This window comes from Suricata suricatta, chromosome 12 (genome assembly GCF_006229205.1).
Source record: "Suricata suricatta isolate VVHF042 chromosome 12, meerkat_22Aug2017_6uvM2_HiC, whole genome shotgun sequence".
Taxonomy (NCBI): Eukaryota; Metazoa; Chordata; class Mammalia; order Carnivora; family Herpestidae; genus Suricata; species Suricata suricatta.
Window position 1 is genome coordinate 85840077 of NC_043711.1, and position 25580 is coordinate 85865656.

At 54.8% G+C, this 25580-nt stretch overlaps 1 protein-coding gene across 1 annotated transcript in view; it reads right to left on the reverse strand.

Moving 5' to 3' along the window:
- TGM2 (transglutaminase 2) overlaps positions 1-20412 on the reverse strand; it is a 31999-nt gene extending 11587 nt beyond the window's left edge. The window contains exons 1-8 of the mRNA XM_029917801.1: positions 20268-20412; positions 16569-16748; positions 11513-11755; positions 8024-8142; positions 5409-5537; positions 4209-4386; positions 1014-1149; positions 266-369 (exon numbers count right to left, since the gene is read on the reverse strand). Coding sequence (XP_029773661.1) covers positions 266-369; positions 1014-1149; positions 4209-4386; positions 5409-5537; positions 8024-8142; positions 11513-11755; positions 16569-16748; positions 20268-20277 — 1099 coding nt within the window. The 5' untranslated portion in view covers positions 20278-20412. The remainder of the gene's footprint in view (positions 1-265; positions 370-1013; positions 1150-4208; positions 4387-5408; positions 5538-8023; positions 8143-11512; positions 11756-16568; positions 16749-20267) is intronic.
- Between the last annotated feature and the right edge of the window lie 5168 nt (positions 20413-25580).

The following is a 25580-nucleotide window of genomic DNA, read 5'->3' on the forward strand; positions in this document are numbered from 1 at the left end:
ATATATAATGGGAAATTAATGGAAGCTGTGTGTGAACGTTACTGATGTTTTCTTTGCAGGGGACAAGGATTTTTTTTTCATAATCTCTGTTTTCCACAATGAGTGTGAATTACATACATGGTCCCCGAGGACCCCCACCCTCGTGCGGACCGGTCCGTGGTCTCTGGAGTCAGCTAGACTGGGGTTAGGACCGGCCAAGCGGCCTCGGGGGAGCCCTCTCCCAGCCTCAGGGCCCCCGCCTAGGGAAGGGGCCGCGCCCACCCACCTTCGCTCTTCTCCTGGGGTGTGGGATCGAGCGCCTGCCACCCCTCGTAGCCCGGCTGCAGGTCGGGTCTGCTCATCCATGACTCCACCCAGCAGTGGAAGTTCCTGTTGGGAAACCGGGCACTCAACCTTCCACTGTCACCTCCGCGGGCAGTCCACACTCGCCTGTCCCAAGCTGAGCCCAGGGAGTCCCGACACCCTTCTCTGCTCGTCCTCCCCTGGGCCCTGGCCAGGCGCTCGCTCCAACTCCGACCCTGGGAGTCACTGCGAGCACCCCTCCCATGGCCCTCCCCTTTCTGTGGCCCCTCCAGTCCGGCTGATGAGCTGATGGGACCCCCTTACTTCCTGGCTGTCCCTTCGTTTCCAGCGCACAAGCTCTGCCTCGGGGCAGGCCTCATCCCTGCGCACCTGGACCACACCCAGCCCCCTTCTGACCTCCTGCTCCAGTGTCATCTGTGTCCCTTTCCAAGTGTGAAGCCTTTGGTGACAACCCGTTGCCTTTGGAATCAAACCCAGACCCCCTAACTTGGCATTCCAGACTCCCAAAAACCCATTCCCCTGACACCTTTTCATGCATTTCATGACTTTCCCCCTCTTGGCCTGCGCTCATGCCATGGGCCCATTCTCCCTTGGCCAAATACTGTTCAACTTTCAACCCCAACTCAAATGTCACCTCCTCTGAGAAGTCTTCCCAGCTTTCCGTTCTGCGGGCCCCTCCCCAGTGGGCTCTACCCCGGGCCCCAGCTCACCAGATCATCTCGCTCTTGTCACCCTGGATCTCTCCAAACTCGTTACGGAAGTACTCAATGAGCAGGTTGCTGTTCTGGTCATGGGCCGAGTTATAGTTGGTCACCACTCGGGTGGGAATGCCAAGGCACCGCAGCACTAAGGGTGGGAGGAAGACGTGATGGACAGGAGGGATGAGGGACTGGGCTGAGGCTCTGGAGACATCTGCCTGCTTTGGGCCTCCACATGCCCATCTGTAGCCCAGGCAGCATATACCCACTGTCCAGGTAGTGAGGGTGGGCACCATCCCCTTACCTGGATCGTGGTGCTCACCTCTCTGGCCACCCTATGTCCACTCTGGCCCCCCACATCACAGCTAACAGAAGACCCAAACTGCAAGTCTGACATCAACACTCCTCTGCTAAGCCTTCCATGTCTCCTATGGCCACAGAGGTCAAGGCCAGACTTCGGGCTATGGCCTTTGGCCGTGCAAGGTTTGGCCCCTGACCACCTCCTGCACACTTTGCTCCAGCCACACTTGCTATTCCTCCAGCACTGTACACTCCTGCCAGCCACAGGGCATTGGCATATGCTGTTCCCTCAGCCTGGAAGGCCCCCGAGTCAGGTTTAGATTGTTTCATTTACATTTGTGGCAACCCTGGGGATTTATCATCATTCTCAACGTACAGGCATGTGAGGGATTATTTAACCAGTCCTCTGAGGGTAACAAGGGGTCTCTCTTCCTTTAGGGGCCCAGCCCCCAGCACAGGCCCGGCACAGACCATTTTGTCACACGGATGAAACAGAGAAGGAGGGGAGGAGGGAGGGGGTGAGGGAAGGAGCAAGGGAACAGTAGAGATTCAGGGCCAGGAGCAAACAGTGGAGCAGGCAGAGGAGGGAACAAGGGTCGGGGTGCGGGGTGGGGAGGAGGGAGAGGCTTCCACCCAAGCCCGGCTGCTGTGGGCTGTGTGACCTGAGGCCAGTCCCTCCACCTCTCTGCGCCTTGTTTCCTCCTCTAGGACTCGGGGTGGCGGCGTGCGGGGCCATCGCGTTGGGACACCAGCGGGGAAGAGGAGGGCCCTGTGCTCACGCCAGGGCACAGTCTACAGAGGCCGTAGGGACTGGGGAAGGGCCAGGCTGCAGTGGCGGGACAGCAGCTGGCTCCTTCAGATGGCTGCCGGAAGGGAAGCATGGTGGAGGGACGGGGTGCTCCTGATGAGTAGTGTTTTGGGTGTCTTTTCACTCCCTCATTTTCTATTCTCAGAGTAGGATGAGGAAAATAAAATAAAATAAAAATCTCTTTTAAAGCGAGAAAAGCCTTACTAACTGTAACCTGTGGGGCTTTTGCCTTTTAGCTTTGACTGGATGGAGTCTCTGAGGTAGAGGGTCGGTGGGGGGGCTCTTGGCTCTGCTGCCTTTTGTCCTTTGCCTTCAACCCGGAAGAGCTCCTGGGACGGCCCTGGACGCTGGCCAGAGACAGAAGGGCCCCTGGGAGGAAGGAGGGGAAGGACGGTGCTGATCCTTCACCTCCTGGTGCCTTGTCCTGAGACCTGGGCAGTAAACTCTTTGCTGCCCTTTAGCAGAGGCTGGTGTCCCAACCCCGGGCCTGCCCCATCTCAGACTATAGACCAGACGTGGGGGGAGGCCTGTCCCTGAGGAGCAAGGTACCACCGTGTCCGAGAGACAGTATCCTGAGAGGCCTCACCGTCACGATCTCGGGCCATGAGGCTGCCCCAGAACTGAGGGCACCTGGTCTCAAGCCTGGTAGGGCCGCTCACCAGCTGTGTGACCTTGGGCAACCGCTTCCCCTCTCTGGGACTCCACTTCCTCCTCTCCGAGGAGCTAACAATAGCAGCTTAGGGGGAGTGTTGTGGTGATTCAGAGAGACTGCAGCGGGTGTGGGCAGGATCGTCTGCCCCGGGGGCCCAGGGCAGAGGAGCAGACGGTGCCCGTCACTGCTAATGCCCAGCCCAGCCCAGCCCGTCATCGTTGGCCGCCTCGTGGATATCTCAAGAATGTTCCAGGATCCAGCTGAGGACTCCCACCTTCCTCCCTCCACAAAGCCAAGCCTACCCTGAGCCAGAGACTCATTTAAGTGCCAACGGCCCATGTCCTGAGGGCTCCCTGTGGATTTGGTCGGTCATTATGATGTCCCTTCACTAGGCTTGGAGACACCAGCTGTCCTGCCCGAGTCCACCCAGGGGCTGGAGGCGTTGCTGGGATTCCAAACACGCAGCCTGTGTCCCTGGGCTGGTCCCCGGGTCAGGGATGCTGGGAACCGGGACCCATCTCTTAGATTTCCTGAGCCTAAGCAATAACGGCAGCAGCGGTCGCAAGTGTAGGAAGAGTAACAGCACGAAAGAAGCATTCGCTCTTACGCATCGGCAGTCACTTCAAGCACGTCACACAAGCTCATTGCTTCAGACCTCACAATGGCCCCAGGATAAAGGCACTGTTCTGTGCCCGTGTCAGAGCCGGGCTCAGAGAAGGTCCATGACTATCCAGGGACACCGTGGGTAAGGCAGAGCTGGGACCTGAATTCAGGCCTTGACTCCAGCGTCTTTGTTTTTAACCGGTTCAGGCTACGAACCCATTCCCAGAAGCACCATCATCAACCCGGAACAATCTTCAGCATTTTCTGCGCTCGAATTTTTAAGATTGTTTTAAAGATTTATTTTCTGTCTCGGTTTTAAATTGCTTTGTCTGTCCTTGTCTGCAGTTCAGAGAGTGCTCTCTGTTTCTTGACACTGATATTACTGTTATTATCAAGCTACTAATAGCTGATATTTGCTGAGAGCTGTCCTCGGCCGAATGCTAGGCTGGGCAGCTTTATATCAACCCACCCTAGGAGACAGGTCCTGTTGCCCCCATTTTACAGAGGAGGACACTTAGGTTCAGAAAGAAGCCACTTGCTTAAGGTCACAGAGCAGGTGACTGTCACTGGGGATTTTTAGTTCACGTGTGCTCCAGAGCCCAGCCCTGAGCCCAGGCTGCCTCCCAAACGACATCCCTGGGTCCTAATAACCACCTGAGGGCTGGTTGTTGGAAAAAGGACCAGAGAGGGGCAGCCGCTGGCTCCAGGCCTCACAGTTCATCAGTGGTGTCAGAGGCAGAGGCAGGACCAGAACCAGGGGGCTCCCGATTCGCACTGGAGGGCTCTCCCCGCCCCTCTCCTGGTGCCGGTCCCGGGCCCTCCCCCTGTCCAGCAAGCCGCTCACCCGTGCAGGCCACAGCGGCAAAGACCCAGCACTGGCCGTACTTGACGCGCTGGCAGCCGGAGCCCTTCCAGCGCCGCAGGATGTCCACGCTGCCGATCCAGAACATGGGGCTGATGCCGTCCTCGTACCGGTTGTCCCAGCGGCCCAGCAGCACGCCCTGGTCATCGTTGCAGTTGACCTACAAGCGGCGGGATGTCAGAGGGACCGAGCCTGGGCAGCAGGTGCTGGGAGTTCAGTGTTTGGTGAAAGGCAGGGAAGGGAGTTTAGGATGAGGGAACAGCCCATGCAAAGACACCAAGGGGTGACAGGCTGGTATGCAGGAGACGGTTGGGGCCAGAGCCCTGGGTCGGTGGGGGTGGGGGGAAGAGGGGTGCAGGGAGGAAGGGGAAGGGAGTAGGTGGAGAGGGGGGTCGAGGTTAGGAAGGTGATGCTGGAGATGTGAATTTGTCCATGGGGTGGCAGGATGTGATCTGAGTTTTTCAAAGACCCTCCCTGGCCCCTACCCAGATTAAGTCATTCCTCTCAAACTCCATTGCCTTGAGTATACCATCCAACCTCCTGACCGTGGCCCATGAGGCCCGCGTGGTCTAACCCCTGGCCACGTCGTGCACCCCACACCCCCTTGCTCACTCCACTCCAGCCACACCAACCCCCTTTCTGCTCCTTGAACCTGCCTCAGGGCCTTTGCACAAACTGTGCCCTCTGCCTAGAATGCTCTTCTCCAAGTTACTACATTAGCTTCAGGATCATCACTGAGGGAGGGTCCCCCACAGCTCCTCCCTGACTCTGGCCTCTGCAGTTAGACACTCACACCCCTGGCTCCCTTCGGCACGTGCGTTAAGGTCTATGATTGTGTACTCGTTCACATGACATTTCTGTTAATGTCTGTCTCCCTCCCACCCCCCCACTAGACCATACACATCTAATTGCCAGCTGTTGGCCCAGTGCCTAGGACTCCAGTGGCACTTGATAAATATTTGCTGAGTGAGTGAGTGAATGAATGAATGAATGAATGAATTAGGGACCACACAACATTACCCTTATTTGTGTAAATCCTGTCTTCCCAAATCCAAGCCCTCTTAGCTGAGCGTCCTTCTGTGGAGCCCAGTGTGGTGTGCAGCCTCCCTCATCACAGGGAGGGAGGCGCCCACTGGGGCCCGTCATGGGCCTCAGCCCTGGGGTGGGCCAGCGCTCACTCACCATGGCGCTCACCACCCGGCCCACGTAGACGGGGCTGCTGCGGCGGGAGCAGTCGCGGCCGGCATCCCTCAGGAACTTGGGGTTCATGTCCAGGAGCAACAAGCAAATGTCCAGGATCCCGTCTTCAAACTGTGTTGCAGGAAACAAGAGGAGGATGAGGTAAACGAGAAGTCACCTCCTCCAGGAAGCCTGCCTTGAAGCTCTGCAGCCATCCATCCTCTCTGTTCCACCTCCCACACGAGGGAGGTCCAGGCTGGGTCTGCCACACCTCTGGGATGCCAGCTTTGTCTGGCCCAGGACGGATGCGGTGGGACAAAGACGAAGTGTGAGAAAGGGGAAGGGGATATGCTTGCCTTCGGAGCCTGGCTAGAGGGCTCCTGGGGATTTGGAGTAGAAACCACAGTGTCCCTGGAGTTTCCCTCTCCTCATAGTCACCTCAGGCCCCCGCCACTGGACCTTTCCCAAGTCTGCTCGGCCAATTATCCCACTTCCCCTAAGGCCTGACTCACCCTGACGAGCTGATAAGAATCCTCTCCTCCCCCCACTCCACTCCCACACACTGCTCTGATTGGAACTGAGGTAAATTATGTATATAAATCTAGTGTTAAAAAAACTTAAAACACAGTCTTAGGACTCCTGTTTCCAGTGCATCCAGAATAAAATTTAGACTTCCTGGGACCTGCAAGGCCCTTCACAATCTGGGCCACACCCCATCTCTGCTCTCTCATCACTGTTTTCTCCCACACTCATTGCCCCAGGGCCTTTGCACTTACTATCTCCTTTGCTTGGCTGTTCTTCCTGCTACTGTCTGTAAGGCTCACACCTTCTCGTCCTCATTGTCATTATTAAAAGTAGGGCCCACCCTCCGTGTCTTGGTACACCGCACCGCCTAGTCTGGGAAGTCCAAAGGCAGTCTGGCCCCTTCTCCCCTCTCTGTGGTCTTGTCCCAAACCAGCCTTCATCCCAGGCCTTCCTGCATGCTGTAGAACGGCTCCCCACGGCCCTGAGCCCTTTGTGGCTCCCTATTGCCATCAGCCTGACATTCACCACCCCGACACTGCCGACCTCTCCCTTGTCATCTCTCGGGGCTCCTTCACACATAAAGTGCTCCCCAAGGCACTTTCTTCTTAAGCATGACTTTTCTGAGCTTTTGCTCGGGCAGTTCCCTTTGCCTAGGAGACTGCACTTCCGCCTCCTCCAAAGCCCAGCTCAGACTTTGCCCTATTTCAGGAATCTCCCTGACCCCCATAGGCAACTTATTCACTTCCTTTTTCTGAGGCCTTATCATCCTGGATTGTGATGGCTTCCGGAAGATTCATAAGGGCTGTGTCCAGTGGCTCAACGCAAGCCTGGACACAAAACAGGAACTCAGGAAATGAAAGGAAGGACTTGGCTTTGTTCTGTTTGTCAGGGGAAAATATGGAGCCCTGGGAAATAAAAGCCAGTTTATTTTCTGATGTATTTTATGTACCCCAGTCATATCACGACTTCATGTACATCCCACAGCAGGCTATGGGCTCCTGGGCAGATATGTTTGCAATCATTATCCCCAATATTCAGATGGGGAAATTGAGGTCAGAGCTCCGGATCACACAGGAAAGATTTCTCTGTGGCTCCCAGGGCAGGACTCTGGAGGCCTGTATATGAAAACCCCTAACCCAGGGGCCGTTGGAAAGCCTCAAGGTGAATCCCATACCAGAAGGCCAACATCCCCTAACACACCAGGAGGTTGAAGGGCCAGGCATGTGAAAACTCTTGCTTCATGAGTTTTCTCAGCAAAGTCTCAACTATTTCATGGGAGGCTAGATGGCAGAAGAAATAAGATCACTAGTTTGAACCACCAAACCTGGGCTGACCGGCTGGAGGATGAGGAGCCACATGGCACAGAGATTAGCCACCTAACTGAAATCAGCCAAGCCCAGCCTAGACAGCTCTGCTCTGGCTGATCCGTAAATTTGTAAGAAATAATAAACAGTTGTTGTTTTAAGTGTGAACATTTCAGGCTTGTTTGTTATTCAGCAGTAGCTAACTGATACAATCAGTGGTGCGCAAAGTATGACCACTAATCAGTAGCACTAGCATCATCTGAGCTCTGGTCGGAAATGCAAATTCTCAGCCTGTACCCGGATCTACTGAATCAGAAACTGAAGTTGGGACTCAGTGATCTGTGTTTTAACACACTTTTCTGGTGATTTCTAATGTATAGCCAAGTTTAGGAACCACTGATCGAGGTGATGGTTTAAAGCTTCCTCTCAGCACTTACTTAGCACATAGTAAGCCTTTTTATTATTTACTTATATGGCCTTGACTGTTTCCTTTCTCCCTCCTGGAGCACCTACTGACCCTGCAATCCCCAAAGGTGCTGCTAATTCGTTCCCCACCTTGAATCTGGGGATGCCATTCCCACGGTGGGTAGGGCAACCCTTTGCTGCACGATCTTGGGCTTGGCCTGGGCCCGCTCTGAGCCTCCAGCCACGTCGGGGCCCTTGAATCCCTGACAGCATGCGGTCACAACTCTGAGACCAGCTCACACCTCTGCATCTTCCAGTGCCCCAGACCCAGGGCCCAGCACACAGTGGGCCTGCAGTTGTTGGACAGGCAGCATGTGGCCCTACCTGCCCAAAGTTCCAGGGTATGTTCTTGATGAACTTGGCCGAGCCCTGGTAGATGAAGCCGTGCTGCGTGAGGATGTACTCCTGCCGCTCTTCATCTGAGTCCAGGTACACAGCATCCCCTGGGGACAGGAAGGAGGGTCTGGGAGGGCCCGGGGTTGCCATAGCTGTGGCAGCCAGGGTGCCAGGAGCTAGGGCTGGGCCAGAGCCTCCTATCTTTTCATCAGAAAACTTAATCATTAATTAATCATCCCGTATCAGTGAGATAAGGTGCCAGGACCCGTGATGAGTGTAGTGTACGACACCTGTACTAACCTTTAACCTTCACAAGAGCTCTATGAGAAAGGGACCTGAAAAGCCCCACTTTACAGATGGGAAAACTGAGGCCAACACAAGAGACAGAGGAATGCAGGACCAGGAGTCAGGAATCTCCTAGCTGATCCTCACTTGCTGTGTGACCCTGGGGAGACCACTTCTCCCTCTCTGTCCACTTTGATCTCCAGGAACTGGGGGTCCCTGAGAGTAACACGGAATGCAGATCTGAAAGCTGCTTTCTTTGCAAGCTGATGTCCTCGGTCAGTGTGAGAAGGAGCATGATTCGAGGCAGAGACAAAGCCTGCTAGGGTCCCCGAGGCTCATGGGAAGTGGGGTCCTGTCCGGCTTGAGGGGCTCAGGGAAAGCCGTCTAGAACAGGTGGCCTCCGAATGCTGCCTTGATAAAACACTACGATTTAATCCTTGGAGTCTGGTGGGATGTCCTTCTAAGCAGAGGACCAGAGACAGCAAAGGCGCAGCTGCAGGCAAACGCCTGACACTTAGTTCCCTGCCGCTGATGACCACAGTAAAGAGGGCTGTGGCAGTCGGGCCGATGGCAGGAGTCAAAGGTCACGTTGGCCTTGAGCTTCTCCACTTCACAGGTGAAGAAGCTGAGACCGTGGAGAGGAGATCCAGGGCCACATCATGACTTTGGTGGCCTCTGGGCATTTTTGCCTCCGCGGGGCCCCTTCTTCTATAAAATACATATATACCTTGACTGCATTGGTATAATGGCAAATATATTAATATCACACATCAAAACATATTCTCTGACCTCACCATTCATTTTCTTCTCACGATTTTAAAAGAAATTAAAATATTTCTACGGGTCCCTAAAAATACGGTGGCACTGGCCTGGAAGGCAGCTGCTCAGCCCTTGTATCGCTGCGCTCTGTCCGGCCCGTCCCCAACCCCCCTCCTGTTGAACGGGGGAAAGCAAATGTGAAAGTGGCCGGGTGTTTTTGTCTTATATGTCCTGCACCGTTGGCTCCAGGACCGCAGTAAAAATAGCCTTACGGTAAATGAACTAGGCAGTGATAAGTCAGCAAAGAGGTTGGGAGAGTGAAAGAGAAAGAAAAACCCAGGGTGTTTCGCCACCGTGGGGAGAGACTCGGTACTTGTCAGCTCGTCCCCACCCTGGCTCAGGAGGCAGGGCCGGTGCCCTCCCCACACCCCACAGCACTGCTGGTCAGGGTGGCGCATTGGGGTGTGAGTCCCCTCCCCCCCCCCCCAGGGACAGGAGGCTTGGGTTTCAAGGCAGGCCCCAGAGAGACAGCGATTTTCCTACCCTACCCACACCCACACCTCCACCGAGCCCAACCATCACGGGCTCTGCTGTCCCCTCTAGGCTCCCGCCCTGGGATGTGGGTCTCTTTAGTCACTGTGCTGCTTGGCCGACAGCCACCCCAATCCGCAGGGCGGGGATGAGGCAGGGCTGGAGGAAAGGCCAGAGAAAGCGGACAGCCCCAGAACCCTGCTCCCTCTTCCCCGAACTTTGAGACCCTGCAGTGTTGATGAGTGGGGACACTGGCATCTTCCTGCTCTGTGGGCAGGGGTGGCGACTAGCTGTAAGCTTTGCACACTGGCAAGATCAAAACGCTGGGGTCCAGCAAAGCCAGTTCTATCCCAAGAAACCATTCCACATGGCCCCCAGGGCATGTGGGCAAGGATGAGAGGTCTTCCCTGTGAGGACCCCCTGGGGATGACCTCCTGTCCCTGGGTGGAGGGCCAGATCAATGAACTGTCCACACTGGCAAGATGTGGCGCATTCTGGGCTCTTGAAAGAAAAAGCAGATGTATGCACACCGATGAAGAAAAACCCTCCGGATGTACGGTAGAGGGGAAAAGTTGCACACATACACTCAAATCTAAGGAGAGGAATCCCCAGGAGGAGAGTCAGAGGAGGGGCTACTTCCCTGTAACACTTAAAGCTCCTATGAAGAGAATGTTCTCATGTCTTACTGTTAGAACTAAAAAGAAAAGCCAGAGCCCCCGGGTGGCTCAGTCGGCTGAGCGCCTGACTTTTGATTTCAGTTCACGCCATGATCTCACGGTTCATGGGTCTGAGCCCCGCATTGGGGTCTGCACTCACAGTGTGGAGCCTGCTTGGGATTCTGTCTCCCTCTCTGTCTGCCCCTCCCTACTGGCCCTTTCTCTCTCTCTCAAAATAAGTAAACTTAAAAAAAATATTAAAGGCAAAATCTGTAACAGAGACAATAAAAAATCTTTCCCCTCAAATACATTATAAAATGCCCCCAGTAGTGAAGAGAAAATAAAGCAGTGGTCCAGTAAGGAGCTGGTCATCTGAGGCTGGAGAGGCTGGACTTTGTGGCTGGACCCCAGCATTGAGGAGGGACACCCCATTCCCAGGCCTGCCCACAAGGCATCTCTCTATGCCTTGCTAGGCGGGAGCAAGAAAGAAATGGGTCTGACTGCCCTGTGAGTCAGATGGGGAAACCGAGGCCCGGGAAGGGGTGCAGCAGCCCCTGCCTCCCCCTTCCTCCTCCAGCCAGCCTCCTTTCTTCTGAGCTATCCCTTGCAACTTGCTAGTTTTGTCCATTATTGTCCACTTACTCACTGAGGACCCTCCAAAAGCCACGTGACCTCTCTAAACTGCTTCCTGTCTGTGAAGTGAGGGCTCTGACCATCCCCCACTTGGGATTATTGAGAGAAAGAATGGAGGGAGTGGACAAGGAGGCACTTAGGCAACCAAACTGCTCCTGCGCACCTCTCCTGGCTACCCCATACCCTCCTCCTCCCTCAGTTTCTCTTCCCTAGGCCAGACTGCTGAGATTCCAAACAGAGCCCCCTGAAACAGAGACAGGCATGGGGGCACGGCCCTGGGCCTCCACCGGGCACCTCGTTCCTGAACAGGGCTCCGAACCTGAGACACGTCCATGTCCCATTCACGATGCCGTGGAACACATGACCCAAGGCACAGACCCCTTTGCAGCCGTGTGGCCTTGGGCAAGTCATTTAGTTTCTGAGCACCTGTCTCTTCCTCCGTAAGCAGGAGTAATAAGGGTACTCACATCGCAAGATTTTTGTGAGGCCAGAGCACGGCCCTGCACTAAGGGCCTTGATGTCCCTTCTGCCCCATCGCCCTCACCCTCCGTGGCCCCCGGGGTGGCCCAGCCCTGCCCAGCCCCCCGCCTTGCCGACGGGTAGTACAGCTCACCTGGGCACCAGGGGTTGAAGAGCAGGGTGAAGTGGGCCAGGACGAAGCTGGAGCCCTGGTAGCCGGTGGAGGCCTCCAGGCTGAGGCGGTACAGGCCAACGGGCGCATGCGGCGGGGTGCTGAGCAGCAGCGAGAGGGCACTGTCCTGCTGGTCCACCACCTTGGCCGTCCAGGCGCCTTCCTCCATGGCATCGGACAGCGGGAAGCGGGCCTTGGTGCCGGCCTCCTTGCTGGGGGCTGGGCCTGACAGAGAAGAAGCGGTGGCTGGGAGCCGGGCCTGGCGGGGGCCGGCACATGCCAGGGGCCCCCAGGCCTGTGTTTAGGAGTCTGGTTGCGCTGCTGACCACCAAGGGAGCTTGGTCCAGAGGTTTCATCTCCCGGAGCCTTGGTTTCTTCGTCTGTAAAGTGACGATCAGACCCCAGCCTGGCAGGGTGCTTTTGTGAGAACATGTGACAGGTCACGGGCACACAGCAGGTTCCCACCCAGACAGCTGTCACCCGGGAGGGGGCACTGCTCGGTCTTGGGGCGGGGTCTCCGTTTTGCTGCCTGAGCGGGCATGACTGTGCTCTGTACCATGCCCTTCTCTGGGCTCAGTTTGTCCAGCTGTAGCAGGAACAGAGGCACCATTCCCACCTAAATCCTTTAGCTGTGAGGGTGCAGCCTTTCCTTTCAGAAGAAGAAGCCCAGACTCTGAGTGGGATAGGACGTTGGTCCTCAGACGTCCCCCAGGAACCCCTCTGGGAGGCCCATTGCGGGCAGGTGCGGGCCCGTTCGTGGCCCCAGTGCCCCCTCCGTCTTTGCCTCTGTATCTCCATAGGCAGCTCCAAGGAGGTGGTTGTAACCACCACCCCCCACAGCCTTTTACACTTTACAAAGTGCCTCGGCCTTTCCTGCTCTCCCTGAGACCCCTTGTACAGGTGGGAAAACTGAGGCTCAGAGAGAAGGGTCTCCCCAGGATATCTAGGGGTCGGGGGCAAAGTCAGCATCTGAGCCCAGATCTCTAGGCTCCGAGCTGTCCTCCGTGCCACCTCTCATTCCCTTGGTCTCTTGCGGGGGATCGATCTAAGGCCTCGGTGAGGCAGGGAGCCTGCTTTTTCCGGTGAGGGGAGGACAGGCAGGTCTGAGTCACCGAAGGGCAAGGAGGGGCTGGTCATCTTTTCTGGCCTTGGGTGGCGGAAAGGAGAAACAGAACCTTCTCTGCCTGGCTGGGCGGCTGCCCGGGAAAGTTTATTTTTATTCTTCCATCTCCCTCCCTGTAGCTCTGCCCACGTGCTGCTGACAATATGGGGGCTTGTTCGCTGAGGGGTTCCCTTCCAGGGCCCCGCCTCCTCCTCCCAACCCGACAGCCCCAGCCACACCCGAGCCCAAATATAACCATGAGCGAAGAGGCATGACACAGGCCTCCAAGGCCCCGACTGGGGGCCAGGAGTCAGCTCTGAGCCTGAGAAGTCAGGCAGCATGGGGCCCCAAGAGCCAGCCCGGGTCTGGTACCCCTGTTCACGTTCTGAGTGCTGTGTGGGCTGGGCTAAGTCCCCAGGCCGCTCGGATCTGCCTTTTTCTTAGCAAAGAAGAAAATAGGCTGAGACCACATGCCTGGGAAGGTTTGATTCTGTGTCTGAAACTGGCTCTGTGACCTTGGATAAGCTACTTAGCCTCTCTGTACCTCAGTTTCCTCATCTGTAAAATGGGGTCAATTGCAGTACACCTACCTCCTCATAAGGTCTTTATAAAGCCTAAAGCAGTTGAGGGACATCACATTGGGCCTGCCACACAGTAAGTGCTCAATAAATGATAGCTATTGGTTATAATGGTCACTATCCCTTTCTGGCATAGTTTAGAGGACAGGCAAGAGACTTCACAGAAAACATTCAGGGGCGCCTGGGTGGCTCAGTCGGTTAAACGTCCGGCTTCAGCTCAGGTCATGATCTCACGGTTCGTGGGTTCTAGCCCCGCATCAGGCTCTGTGCTGACAGCTCAGAGCCTGGAGCCTGTCTTCAGATTCTGTGTCTCCCTCTCTCTCTGACCCTCCCCTGCTCACACTGTCTCTCTCGCTCTCTCTCTCTCTGTCTCAAAAATGAATAAAAAAAAACAAAAATAAAAGAAAGCATTCAGAACAGTCACCAGCGCAGTAATTATGCGGTAAATGTGAACATTCCTCAGTGTCATCAAAAGGAACTATTAAAAGTCAGACTCCTCAGGCCAAACAGCAGATCCTGAGGTCCTGGGGTGGAATGTAGAAATTGTCTCTTTCAACTGAATCACTTTACAGATATGAACACTGAGGCTGAAAGGGACAAAGACGGGGAGCCCGCTTTGCCTGGGACAGTCCCAGTTTATTATACCTGCGGTCCCAGCAAAATTCTTAAAGGCATCCTTCCATTCTCAGAAAAGTCCCTGTTTGGACAATCAGTGAGCTGGTCACCGAGGGCACAGTCTGGGCCAGGTCTCATAGCCACTGTCACTATTGACACAGCACATTCGAGGGCAGGTCAGGCAGCCGTGCACTCATGCGCGCGCGCGCGCGCGCGCACACACATACACACACACACACACACACACACACTCTCCTTTCTTCCAAGGGTCCCTGGATGGGGGGACGAGAACAGGTTGTGCACCCCCCACCGCATAAGCTGGCTTCAAAGAGTCGTTGGCTGCCGTTGCACATCTTTGCGGGGCCAGAGATGTTTCAGGGAACCCCTGTGGGCCTAAATGATCTGAGTCCTGGGGACTATTCCAGACCATGATTGGGGGGAGCAGGGGGTGGGTGAGGGGACCCTTCTAGAGGAAAGCCCTCTACGAGCCTCATGAAGGTTCTTTTCACTCCTTCAGGCCGGCCTCACTCCCCCCACCCCCCACTCACCCTCCAAACCCTGGCTCCCTCTTGGAGGACAACAGCGTTATTCCCGTAATGAAGGGTTTGTCTATTGCGGTCTGGGTCCCCCAACAGAGCCCGTCAGCTCCCCAGCTGTCTGGGTGAGACACACGACACCTGCAGATGTGCAGGATCAGGCCGCAGGCCCCATTCACTGAGTGGCCTTTGCCAGCGCTCCCCCCTCTCTGGGCCTCGGTTTCCCTAAAGAGGGAGGACAGGCTGATCACAAGCTAGAATGTTCCAGCCCAAGAGCAAGGTGCTCAGGCCAGGCCCGGGGCTGGGTGCTGGTCCAAGCCAGGACTTGAGGTGAAAGGCCTGCTTCCTGGTATTGTCCCTCAGGCTTCCTCAGCCCATGGGAGGGTCCTGATGGCCCAGACAGGGGAAGTCGTGTGCATCCAGAGATAGCATGCCCTCCGTGACTGCCCACGGGCCGTGGAGGTGACCGGCGCAGACTGGCTGCGGCCTGAGATAAGTCGGTGGAGACGAGAGCAGAGATTTGTTGCTGGGGTGGGAAGGTCAGCTGCATGCCCCCAACCCTGAACTTGAGGCCTAATGACCTGGCACCAGGCTGCCTAGACAAATGGGGAAGAAGAGGAAAGACAGGAGATGCCTTGAAAGAAGTGACAGAAGAGAAAGAAGGTGGGAAGTCACTGGTAGCCCCCTGTGGCAGCTTCTCTACGGGTCCGTTTCACAGAAGAATAAACTGAGGCCCCGCAGGCCCTTATGGTGAATATGCCTGCTGTCAGCTCATTGCAACAAAAAGCCTCAACTCTGGGGGCAGGGTTTGAATCCTGCTTTGTCCCTAACTTCAGGTGTGACCTGGGCAGGTAACTGGACCTTTCTGAGCCTCAGTGTTTTCATCTGTAAAATGGGGTCTCATTCTGTTTCCCAGATGGGCAGATTGAGGACGAGCATGCATACAGTAGGTTCCCTAGAGGTGCTGTGATTCTCATCCCCTATCTTAAGCCTGACCCTGACTCTTCTCAGGGTGTCCTACCCAGCACATAGCTGCCATGCGCTACAACCTTCCACTGCACAGAGAGGGAAACTGAGGCCAGAAAGATCAGAAGCTCCCGAGCCTCCTCAGGTCAATAGGAAAGGGCCCAAGGAAGGGTACTGGCTATGCGTCGGGGTGTGGGGGGCTGCCCCTGGGTAGTGGGTGTATCTTACCGAAAGCAGAGGGGGAGGGAGGAAAGGCACAGGGGAGACACCCATGACCGGTCTGCAAGCACCGTGATAAGCCTTATCAAACAGCCACCCAGGTAAATACGGGCCTCCGCCTGTTTGCTGCTCCCTCTGTCCTCAGTGGTCTCAGAAAGAACTGGCCTTTCTCACCCTTGGGCAGAGTCCCAGCCAGGGAGCCCCTCAATGACCTCAAGGGAGTGGTTCCCACCAGCAGCCAAATCTGGAGATTCGGCATTCAAGGCAACTTTCCCAGCAATGGCAAGCTGAGAAGATTAGGAGCCAGGCATCTGGGCATGGAGTGGCTGGGGCCTCAGTGTCCCTTCACCCGTCCCTGGGCTCCTGGGGCAGGAGCAGCACAACTGCTAATGTCTCCAGAGCCCTCCCCCAAGTCTGGCCCTTCTCACCTAACAACCTTCTACCAGAAGTGCTTGTCACAAGATAAATCCCAAGCTCAGAGAGGCTGAGCAACTTGTCCAAGGTCACACAGCAGTCCAGTCCACACCAGAGCCCGGGTCTGTCTGTGAGCCCCCGAGCCTGAGACAGCCTTGAGAGGCCTGGAGAAGGAACTCTGGGAACACAAAACTGTCCTCTCAAAAGAGTTGCCAGCAGAGTTTCTCCATTGCCCAGAGCCAATGTAAGCGGGACCCCAGAGGCCGGGTCAGATTACATGGATTTGGGGAAGTAGCTGTTGATAAGCGTTGGAAAGCTGTTTTGATACAGGCAGGATCTTGATGATCTTTGCAGTAGGAGGCTGTTATCCAGGCTGATAACATGTTTTCAGGAACCCAGGTGTCCAGCAGACTTGTTCACCCAGGTGGCCTGAGGTGTCAACTGTCCACTTTCTGGGCCTCAGTTGCCTCATCTGTAAAATGGGGCTAGTGGCTGCTGGGAACTTCTTGGGGTGGGGGGAGCAAAGAGAAATGGAGCCGCCCGCCTCATTGTCAGGGGGCCCTGAAATCACAGAACAGAGCAGGTCAGGCCGAGGGGGTGGTACTCACCGGTGGCGGCGCTGAAGGTGAGTCTGTCCACACTGGCCTCGTAGTTTCGGCCCTCGAAATGCAGCGTCAGCCAGAAGGGCTGGCCCCGCCGCACCACCAGTTTCTCCCGGCACAGGTCGGCTGTGTGGTGGTCACGGCCATTGGCCTCCAGCTCCAGGTCACATCTCTCCAGAACCAGTTCTACGGACAGAGCAGCAGGGGCGTAAGCCGCGGTGGCCTCCCTCCCTCGGCCAGCAGTGCCCTCGGGGCTCCGTGGACGTGGGGATCCCCAGGGCTGTCCGGGAGCCAGCCCTCTCCAGATTAAGGCTACCAGCCCTATCCCCTCCCAAACCCCCACCCGGCCCTGTCACCTGGGGGCTAGCCGGGGCCAAATCTTCCCGACCCTTAGTCATAGTCACGACCTTGTGCTCACTGTGGCATGTTGGGACAGGTCTTGGCCACCTAACAGCATTGTGACCTTAGGCAAGTCCACTTTCTGGAACTCCTGTTCCTCACTGCCCACAGGGCTGCTGTGAGCCACTTCGCACAGTGCCTGGCACCTGACTAATGCTCACTACACAGAAGCTATTCGGTCATGATTAAAGCGTTCTTTGGTTAAAAGTGAGGTGAGGCAATATTGGGTGGAGGTTCAGTTTTGCCTTTCAGGCCCAACTTTCAATTTACGGGACAGATGAAAGACCAAGGGACGTGTGGAACACGGAACCAGGAGGCAATCAATAAAATTCACGCTCCGGGAAACAAAAAGCAAAGGCGCTCATTGCCTTAACCGCAAGGTAGGGCGTCTGGCTGACTCAGTGGGTTAAGCATCCGACTCTGGATTTCAGCTCAGGTCATGATCTCATGGTTCGTGAGATGGAGCCCCGCATCTGGCTCCACACTGCTGGCTCAGAGCCTGCTTGGGATGCTCTCTCTCCCTCCCTCTCCCTCTCTCTCTCTCTCCCTCCCTCACTTGTGGGCATGTTCCCTTTCTCTCTCTCTCTCTCTCTCTCCTCTCTTTCTCTAAAAATAAATAAATAAACTAAAACAAAACTGCAAGAAATATTCGTTGAAGGGAGAAACTATAGATTAAGAGAAACTTAAGAGACATTTCGACTCTTTGTGCTATGTGGGTCTCTTCCGAATCCTGGCTTTTAAAAAACTGTTCTAAAACATTTATTATACTCATGAGACGATCACAAATTTGGACACCCATGGAATTGTGGTGATAATAAGGAATTCTTATTAATTTGTTGATGTCTAAAGAGTCCTTACATCTTATTGAAATACTGACAGATGAAATGATGATGCCTGAAGTTTGCTTCCAAACAGCAGGAGGAGGGGTAGCGAGGGGAGGGGTGGCGAGGGGAGGGGTACAAGAGGCAAGAGCAGCCACAGGAGACTGGGTGATGAGAACACAGGCATTTCTTATATTCTCTTTACTTTGAGGTATGTTCAATATTCTCCATAAGAAAAAGGTTTCTTAAAAAAATTTTTTTACATTTTATTTATTATTGAGGGACAGAGAGAGACAGCATGAATAGGGGAGGGGCAGAGAGAGAAAGAGACAAAGAACTAGCGTCAGCACAGAGCCCGACCTGGGGCTTGAACCCACGAACCATGAGATCATAACCTGAGCCAATGTCGGACACTCAACCGACTGAGCCACCCCAGGTGGCCCACAAAAAGGTTTTTAAAATGACAGAGGGTTTGGAGTCTTTTGAACCTATGCTTTTCAGTTCTGTGGTGCTGCCGTGTGATCCTGGACAGGTCTCTCTCCCTCTCTGTGCCTCCTCTGAGGTCCCAGAAGGCTGCTGAGAGGACTAGGAGAGAAAGGTACCCTTTCCCCAAGGCCTAGCCCAGGGCAGAAGTTTGTTACGTGGAAGCTCTATTTGTAGTTTCAGAGGGAGCTGAAGACCAGGGCAGGGGTAGGGGTGACGGGTAGGAGTGGGATTCCAAGGGGAGCACAAAACTCGCAAATCCTGACAAGCTCAAGGTTAAGATTAGGAAGAACCGTAGCGTGGGGAGAGTGGGCAAGGTGGACTCCCAGAGTCATGGGACCCTTGGAGAGTATGCGCTCCAGCCGAGTCCCGGGGGCAAAGACCTGCCCAGAGCCACCAGCAAGTGGGGCCCGAAGTGACCAGTGACAGCTGAGAGAGGGCTGTGACGTGGCCTGTCTCCACAGAGACCTCACAACATCCCTCCATTGTGCAGAAGGGGGTGTTCCGAGGCCCCAGGTCTCAGGCAAGCTGCAGGGTTGGGATTTGAACCCGGGGCTGTAGATTCTGGAGCCAGCAACGGAAGCCACCTCACTTAGCAGCTCAGGGTTTGTTATCCATCCCCCTCTTCTGTCCCCTCCCTAACTGTCCCCTTGCTCACAGCGGAGACCTCGGCCACCACCAGGAAGAACTTCTGGCTGCCGTGTAAGGGGGAGGAAACTTAGACTGCAGAGAGCTAAAGCAGGGAAGAGACCACCATCGTCCCCCTGAAAGACCTAGAGAGGTTGTCAGCTCCTGGGCTGGGGCAGGTGGGGTGCTTTCTTGGGCTATTTTCTAAAGAATTTCCAGAAATCACGCCCAGCTCCAAAGGCGCAAAGGCCCTGAGCTCTAGGATCATGGGACTTCTGCGCTGAGAAAGGACCCCAGGTCTCCCAGGCCAGCAGGACCCTGTAGGAGGTGGCCGCTGGGGTGGTGGGGCAGGCAGCTCGTCACAGCCGCTACCTCCAGGGTCCCCCGCCCCACTGAGCCTCCCTCAGGGACAGGGATGGGAAACTGCATCCTAGGTGCCACCTAGATGACCCATCACCACCAGCCCTGAGCTGGTTTTCCATCCCACGTGTCAGGGAGCCGGATCCCAGCTAGGGACAAGGGTGGCCCGAAGGTCACACGGCAGGTCAGGCTGGTCCACGGCTCCCCCTCTAGTCCTTGCTCCGTAGGTCCCGGGTCCCTCTTCACAGTCCTCCTCCCAGAACCTCCTTCCCGGGGCTGCAGCCATGTAGAAGCCGTCTCCACATGGACTTGAGCCAAGAGTTAGCCAGGTCACGGGGTCCACCACATCACAGCACTGACATCCTCCATTGCAGAAATCCCCCTCCTGGGTCGGCTGCGACTGTGTGTGTGTGTGTGTGTGTGTGTGTGTGTGTGTACGTGCGCGTGCAGTGGGGAAGCAGGTAGGAAATTCATCGGACCCCTACTTCATGCCCCTTGGCCCTCCCAGCTGTACCAAGGGCTGGTGGTCTTGTCCATGTTTTACAAGAAGGGAAACTGAGAATCAACAAGTGGCCACAGACCGGGGTTGCAGAACTTGGTGGCCAGAGGGACACGCATGCTCTCAGCTTAGAGGGTGTTAGAACCTCTTCTCTGGCCCCAGGGCCAAAGAGTCGGCCAGGCGTGGCTTGCACACCTAGAGGTGTGGCACACAGCAAGGACCCACTCCACTAACTGACTGAGGACAAGGGACGGTGGCCCGCTAGTCTAGTACTCTATAGTTTACAACATGCTTTCATATTCCATTGCTCTATTTGATTCAGGGAGGCAGGGGTTAATGATTTTGCCCTGAGAATGAAATCAAGGGCCCCAGGCCCTGGCGTTCTCCCCAGCCCAGGCTTCCTGTCCCCAAACTGGCAAGAGCCCCAGCCAGGTGTTGCCCCCTCCCACCACGGCACAGGGAGGCAGGGCAAGGCACGAGCCCGTGAGCGGCGGCAGCGCTGACCCTGATACTCACCCTCGGCCATGGTCAGGCGGCGTGGTGGTGGTTCCTCTGATGGGTGGCAGGACCCTCTAAGTGCGACCACTGAAGGCAAGCACTGCTGAAGCTGGGAGAGACCGTGAACTTATAGCCCGCTTTGGGCGGGCAGGGGGCGGGGCCGCGCCGGAAGGCGGGGACCTGGCGGGGCCACCTTTGCCCGGTTTGGGCCCCGTGCTCTCAGCCGGTCGGGTGCACCCGAGGGCAGGAGCCTATCGGAAAGGCGCGGCTCTGGGCAAGGGCGCCCCCTGGGGGAGCGGACGGAGCTCAAGGCTGCCATGGCAATGGACAGAGATCATAGAATTAGACCAGGACACACAGACGCTCCTGGACACATCATCAGACACTGAGTAGTAGAGGCCCCCAGGACACAGAAGTATACACACATGCGCACGCGCAGATACAAACATAGCTGCATCAGGACACAGCTTACTTGGACACACAGACATAGATCCACAGTGAGATCAGCCTGGGATCAAGAAGACACACACACACACACACACACACACACACACACACGCTGGTGCGCGCACTCCCATGCACACACGCAGACACAGACACACAATCGGAGACACTGGGATGTGGACACTCAGTGACACAGACACACTCCAACAGCTATAGCAGACAAACTTGGACATGCAGACATGGTGACAGGGACGCAAAATCAGATTAAAATCACAGGGATGGGCCAGGACATTGATACGGCCTGACACACACACACACACGGACAGGTCTCCATCCAGAGCCACACATGCGTAAGCAGATGCCCAGACGCATCCAGCTCACAGACACACACAGGCAGACCTCACACACACCCACACATCATTGGGTGTGGACACAAAAGCGGGTGGGGGCACCTGAAGACACACAAAACTGCAGAAACTCTGAGATAGACCCCCACGCAGGCATGGACTCGTGTGCAGACATGTGGACAGCCCATAAAGATAGGTATGCCCACACCACTTCCTGTAACCAAACTGATAATCTGCCTCCTCCTTCCACCCCTCAGTCCGTCTCATCATCCACCCATCCATCCACCCACTCACCCACCATCTCTCCCTCTCTTCTCCCCCCTCCCTCCCCTGAGTTTCCTTGCAGATTCCATTGTGTGCCAGAAAGAAACAAGGCCAAACTTCCCGGGTTCAGCCTCTGACCCCTGGAACTCAGGACCTTGGCCGTGCCCATCCTGGTGTCTCTGGTTTCCCAGCCTCCTGTGGTTCTTACCCCCCGTGAAGCCTGAGCAGGGAGGGTCCCTGGAGAGACTGGGGCCTGTGGGCCTCCCCTGGTTTTTTTCTGGAACAAATTGCATAGGTATTGATGGATCTGGGCTACCCAGCTGGCCTCAGTTTCCATTCCTGTGTGACACCGTGCAGGGAATAAACCCATTTTGCTTTAGTGGATGTTCATCCCTGCATCAAACTGGCCCTGCCGGGGGTCTTAGGGAACAAACTTGTAACAGTGATGGGTCCTGCTGACCTGAAAAATATAACCCTGTGAGGGAACCTTGTAATTGCCCCATTTTACAGATGTTGTTACAAAAACTGTTTTCTGCAGTTGGCAAGAGCTCAGAGGAAGAAGCAGGGTGAGTGAGTATCAACCAAGAAACCAGGGTTTGAGTTCCAGCTCTGACACTGACCAGTTGTGTGATGACAGGCAGGGAGGTTGGCTCTCCGGGCCTCAGTTTCCCCTCTGCAAAACACCAGCAAGAATTCCTTTCTTATAAACCTGGAGTAAGACTGCCAAAATGACTGAGGCTGAGCGCCCAATCCCTAACAAGCACTTGATAACTGGGGGTCCCTGAGTTTTGGAGCAAGACAGCCAAGTGTCCCAAAACATGGCCATGAGGGACAGGAACCTCAAAGAGAAACAGGAGGCCTGGGGACAGTCAGCCTTGGTAGAAGGGGTACATGTTTCTACAAATGTCAGCCCCGTCCCCAACGAAAGGATGCATTTTGCTTCTGTCCATTCTCTTCCGCTGGGAAATGAGATGTTCTTCTCTACTTGGTACTGATTTTCCTTGTGACCCCTGTGTGGGAGCTCCCTAGAGGACAGGAACCCACTGGATTCTTTTACGGATACCCACAGGGTATTTCTGGTACGGGACCTGGCACAGAGCCCCGGGCCTGTCCGCAGCCCAAACAGCTGCCTCTTCTTCCTTCCTCTGCCCTTCCCTTTCCATAGCACTGCGGCCATCTTTGTGATGCAGTGACTTGAGCAATCAAAGGTCAGGACTGGTTTCCAAGAAGTGGGTAGCGGTCAGAGCCCAGGCTGGGCTTAAAGGCTTGGATTCTAGGCCTGGTGGCCAGGGGACCCTTGCCCCACTCTTTCCCATCTGTTCAGAAGGCCCAGGAAGTCCTGCCTTGTCTTACTTTACTGGACAAGTAAAGATTCAAAACTCCATTTTACTAAAGGAAAACCAGACCCAGAGCGGGTGGCATAAGGCTCAGGGTCCTCAGAGAGTGTAGGCAGGGGTCATTTATGATCCAAGGCTGGAGAAGGGCAGTGCAATGGTCAGATGGGGAGCCACTGAGCTCACTCTTGGCTGTGTGACTCTGGGCAAGTTACTAGGCTCCTCCGAGCCTCAGTTTACTCCTATATAAAATGGGTATAATAAGAACCCCCATCTCTGGGGATTAGAGATAGTGTCTGTTGAGTACCAGGCACAATAGTGGAAATGATACCTGAAACTCTGTGATGTCATCGTCAAGAATCAGGGCTGTCCTGGGGCGCCTGGGTGGCTCGGTTGGTTAAGCATCTGGCTTCGGCTCAGGTCATGATCTCACGGTTCGTGGGTTCAAGCCCCGCGTCAGGCTCTGTGCTTACAGCTAGCTCATAGCCTGGAGCCTGCTTCGGATTCTGTATCTTTCTCTCTGACCCTCCCTTGCTCGCACTGTCTCTCTCTGTCTCTCAAAAATAAATTAAAAATATAAAAAATAAAAAAATTTAAAAAATTTAAAAAAAGAATCAGGGCTGTCCTTCCCCCATGTGAGGGACATTCTCACATGTAAGTAAAACAGGTTTCAGAAGATGTAAGATATTGTCTATTATCTAGAGGTGCTCAAAGAATTCTGGGCCTCCCAAATAAGTCTTGTACCCAGGGTCACTGACTGATGCCTAAACTCCATCGCTAGAGAGATCAGTCCTCCTCTATAACATCCCAGGCCTCAAAGATGAGGTTGTTGGGTTTTTTTTTTTTTTTTAAGTTTATCTATTTATTTGAGAGAGAGAGAGAGAGAGAGAGAGAGAGAGAGAGAGAGCACGAGTGGGGTGTTAGACCTTTCCCTCCTGAAGCGAGTCACCGAGAGTGAAACCCACGGACACAAACAGAGATGGTGAATGGGTTTTATTTTAGTTCAGCCGAACGGCCCCTCCCGAGTGTTGGCAAGTCCTCAGGAGAGAGCCCCGCCGAGCAGGAGCTCAGGGTTTTTAAGGGCTTTGGCGAGACAAAATAAGTCATCATTTACTTAACCAATCATAGTTTACAGCATTCTATAGTGGTCAATCATATTTCGACACATAAACATAAAATTTGGCAGAGACTTATCAATTTTAGAGTTCTTTGTCTCAGGAGAGATTTGAAGTGACCAATCATAGGTCCGAAGGGGAGGTGAAGCAGGTGCACAGAAGCGCAAACTTTGCGATTAAAAGGTGAGATCTACCAACAGTATCTTGAAAAACAAGTTAACCTTTAAGTTATAATTTAAGGGTTACATTTTAGGACGTCCAGAGCTCAATTTCCCAACTCTTAATTGTTTAAGCAGAAAAGGGTTGGAGAGTGAAACAATGGTTGGTACTTTTCCATTAGGGTCAGCTTGACCCAAGGAGGGTCTTACAGGGTAAGGGCAGAGAGAGAGAGAGAGAGAGAGAGAGAGAGAGAGAGAGAGAGCGAGAGAGCATACCAAGCACCACAGTGTCAGTGTAGAGTGTGGGATCATGACCTGAGCCCAGGTCAAGAGTCAGATGCTTAACAGACTGAGCCACCCAGGCGCCCTGACAAAGGTGATGTTTTAACTTTTGAATAACCTCCTATCAGCCAGATGTGCCATTTAAATCTCACAATACAATCATCACATCATTTGTTCAATAAGGACACTGGGGCTCAGAGCAGTGAAGTGACTTGCCCAGGGTCACACAGTCAGGAAGTGGGAGCTTGGAACCCGGGGTTGATTCAAAAGCCTGAGCTGACTCTTCCATGGATTAGAAGTCAGTCCTATCCAGCTGCACCCCTCCTCCCCCGCCCCAGGGGTAGGGAGGGCCTCAGGGGCCTGGGTCAAGTTCAGTCCTACAGGTCTCTGTAAGTGAGGCTTCCAAGGAGAGGAGTCAATGCTTCCTAGGCAGGGTGTCTGGTATAGTTTCAATAAACATTTGTGGCATGAGAAAGGAAGGGATGAGTCAGAGAGAGCTGAAGGAAGAATGGAAAAAAAGGAAGGAAAGGAAGAAGAGAATAAGGTTCAGAGAGGTTGGGGAAACTGCCTGAGGTCACACTGCATAACTGGGTTCCCAGGGCCTGGCTGGGCTTTGTTATTCCCCAAGGCCAAGGAACTCCAGCCAGAGACAGCCCTGGATGGCTGAGCTGGGAGGAGGGGGAGGGCAGGGCAGTAGTGGGTGGGACTGTGATAGGGCATTTGAAGGCCTCAATTTCTCTACCAACTGGTGACTAACAGCAGATGAGCAGTGTCTGGCGTGAGAGAGCCCAGAGAGGGCAGAGCTAGACTCCCCAGAGGTGGGATGGGATGAGGTAGGGGTGTAAGACAGCGGGGAGACTCATAGAAAATGTCAGAGCATAGGTGTGACCTTTCAGTGGGTATCCTGTCTGGGACTAGGATCTGGGTGGCTGGGGGGCGTGGGGACCCAGAGTACAGAGTGCCTGATTGGGAAGGGCCCTCCCAATGTGTCCATTTTACAGATGGAAAAACTGACCCAGCCATCTTGCCTGCAGCTCTGTTCTCACAATGCCCCTTCAGATCTGTGACTGTGGGCACTTTGATTTGCCTTGGTGGGGCTTCAGTTTCCATTTTTGTGAAGGCAGGAATCACACCCCAGAGCTCACAGGACTGCTCTGACAGGGGCCAGAGGGAGCCTTCAGAGGTCTGTGTGAGCTCCCTCCCTCGGCAAGTCGAACCCTTCACCTGGCATTTGAGGCCTTGCAGATCTGGCCCAACATACCCTCCAATTGCGTTACCCACATCCGCACCCTCCAGCCTCACCAGGCACACTACTGGCCCCAGAAACACCCAGGGGTATCTACCTCTGGGCCTTTGCTCGAGCCATGCCCTCTGCCTGGGAAGCCCT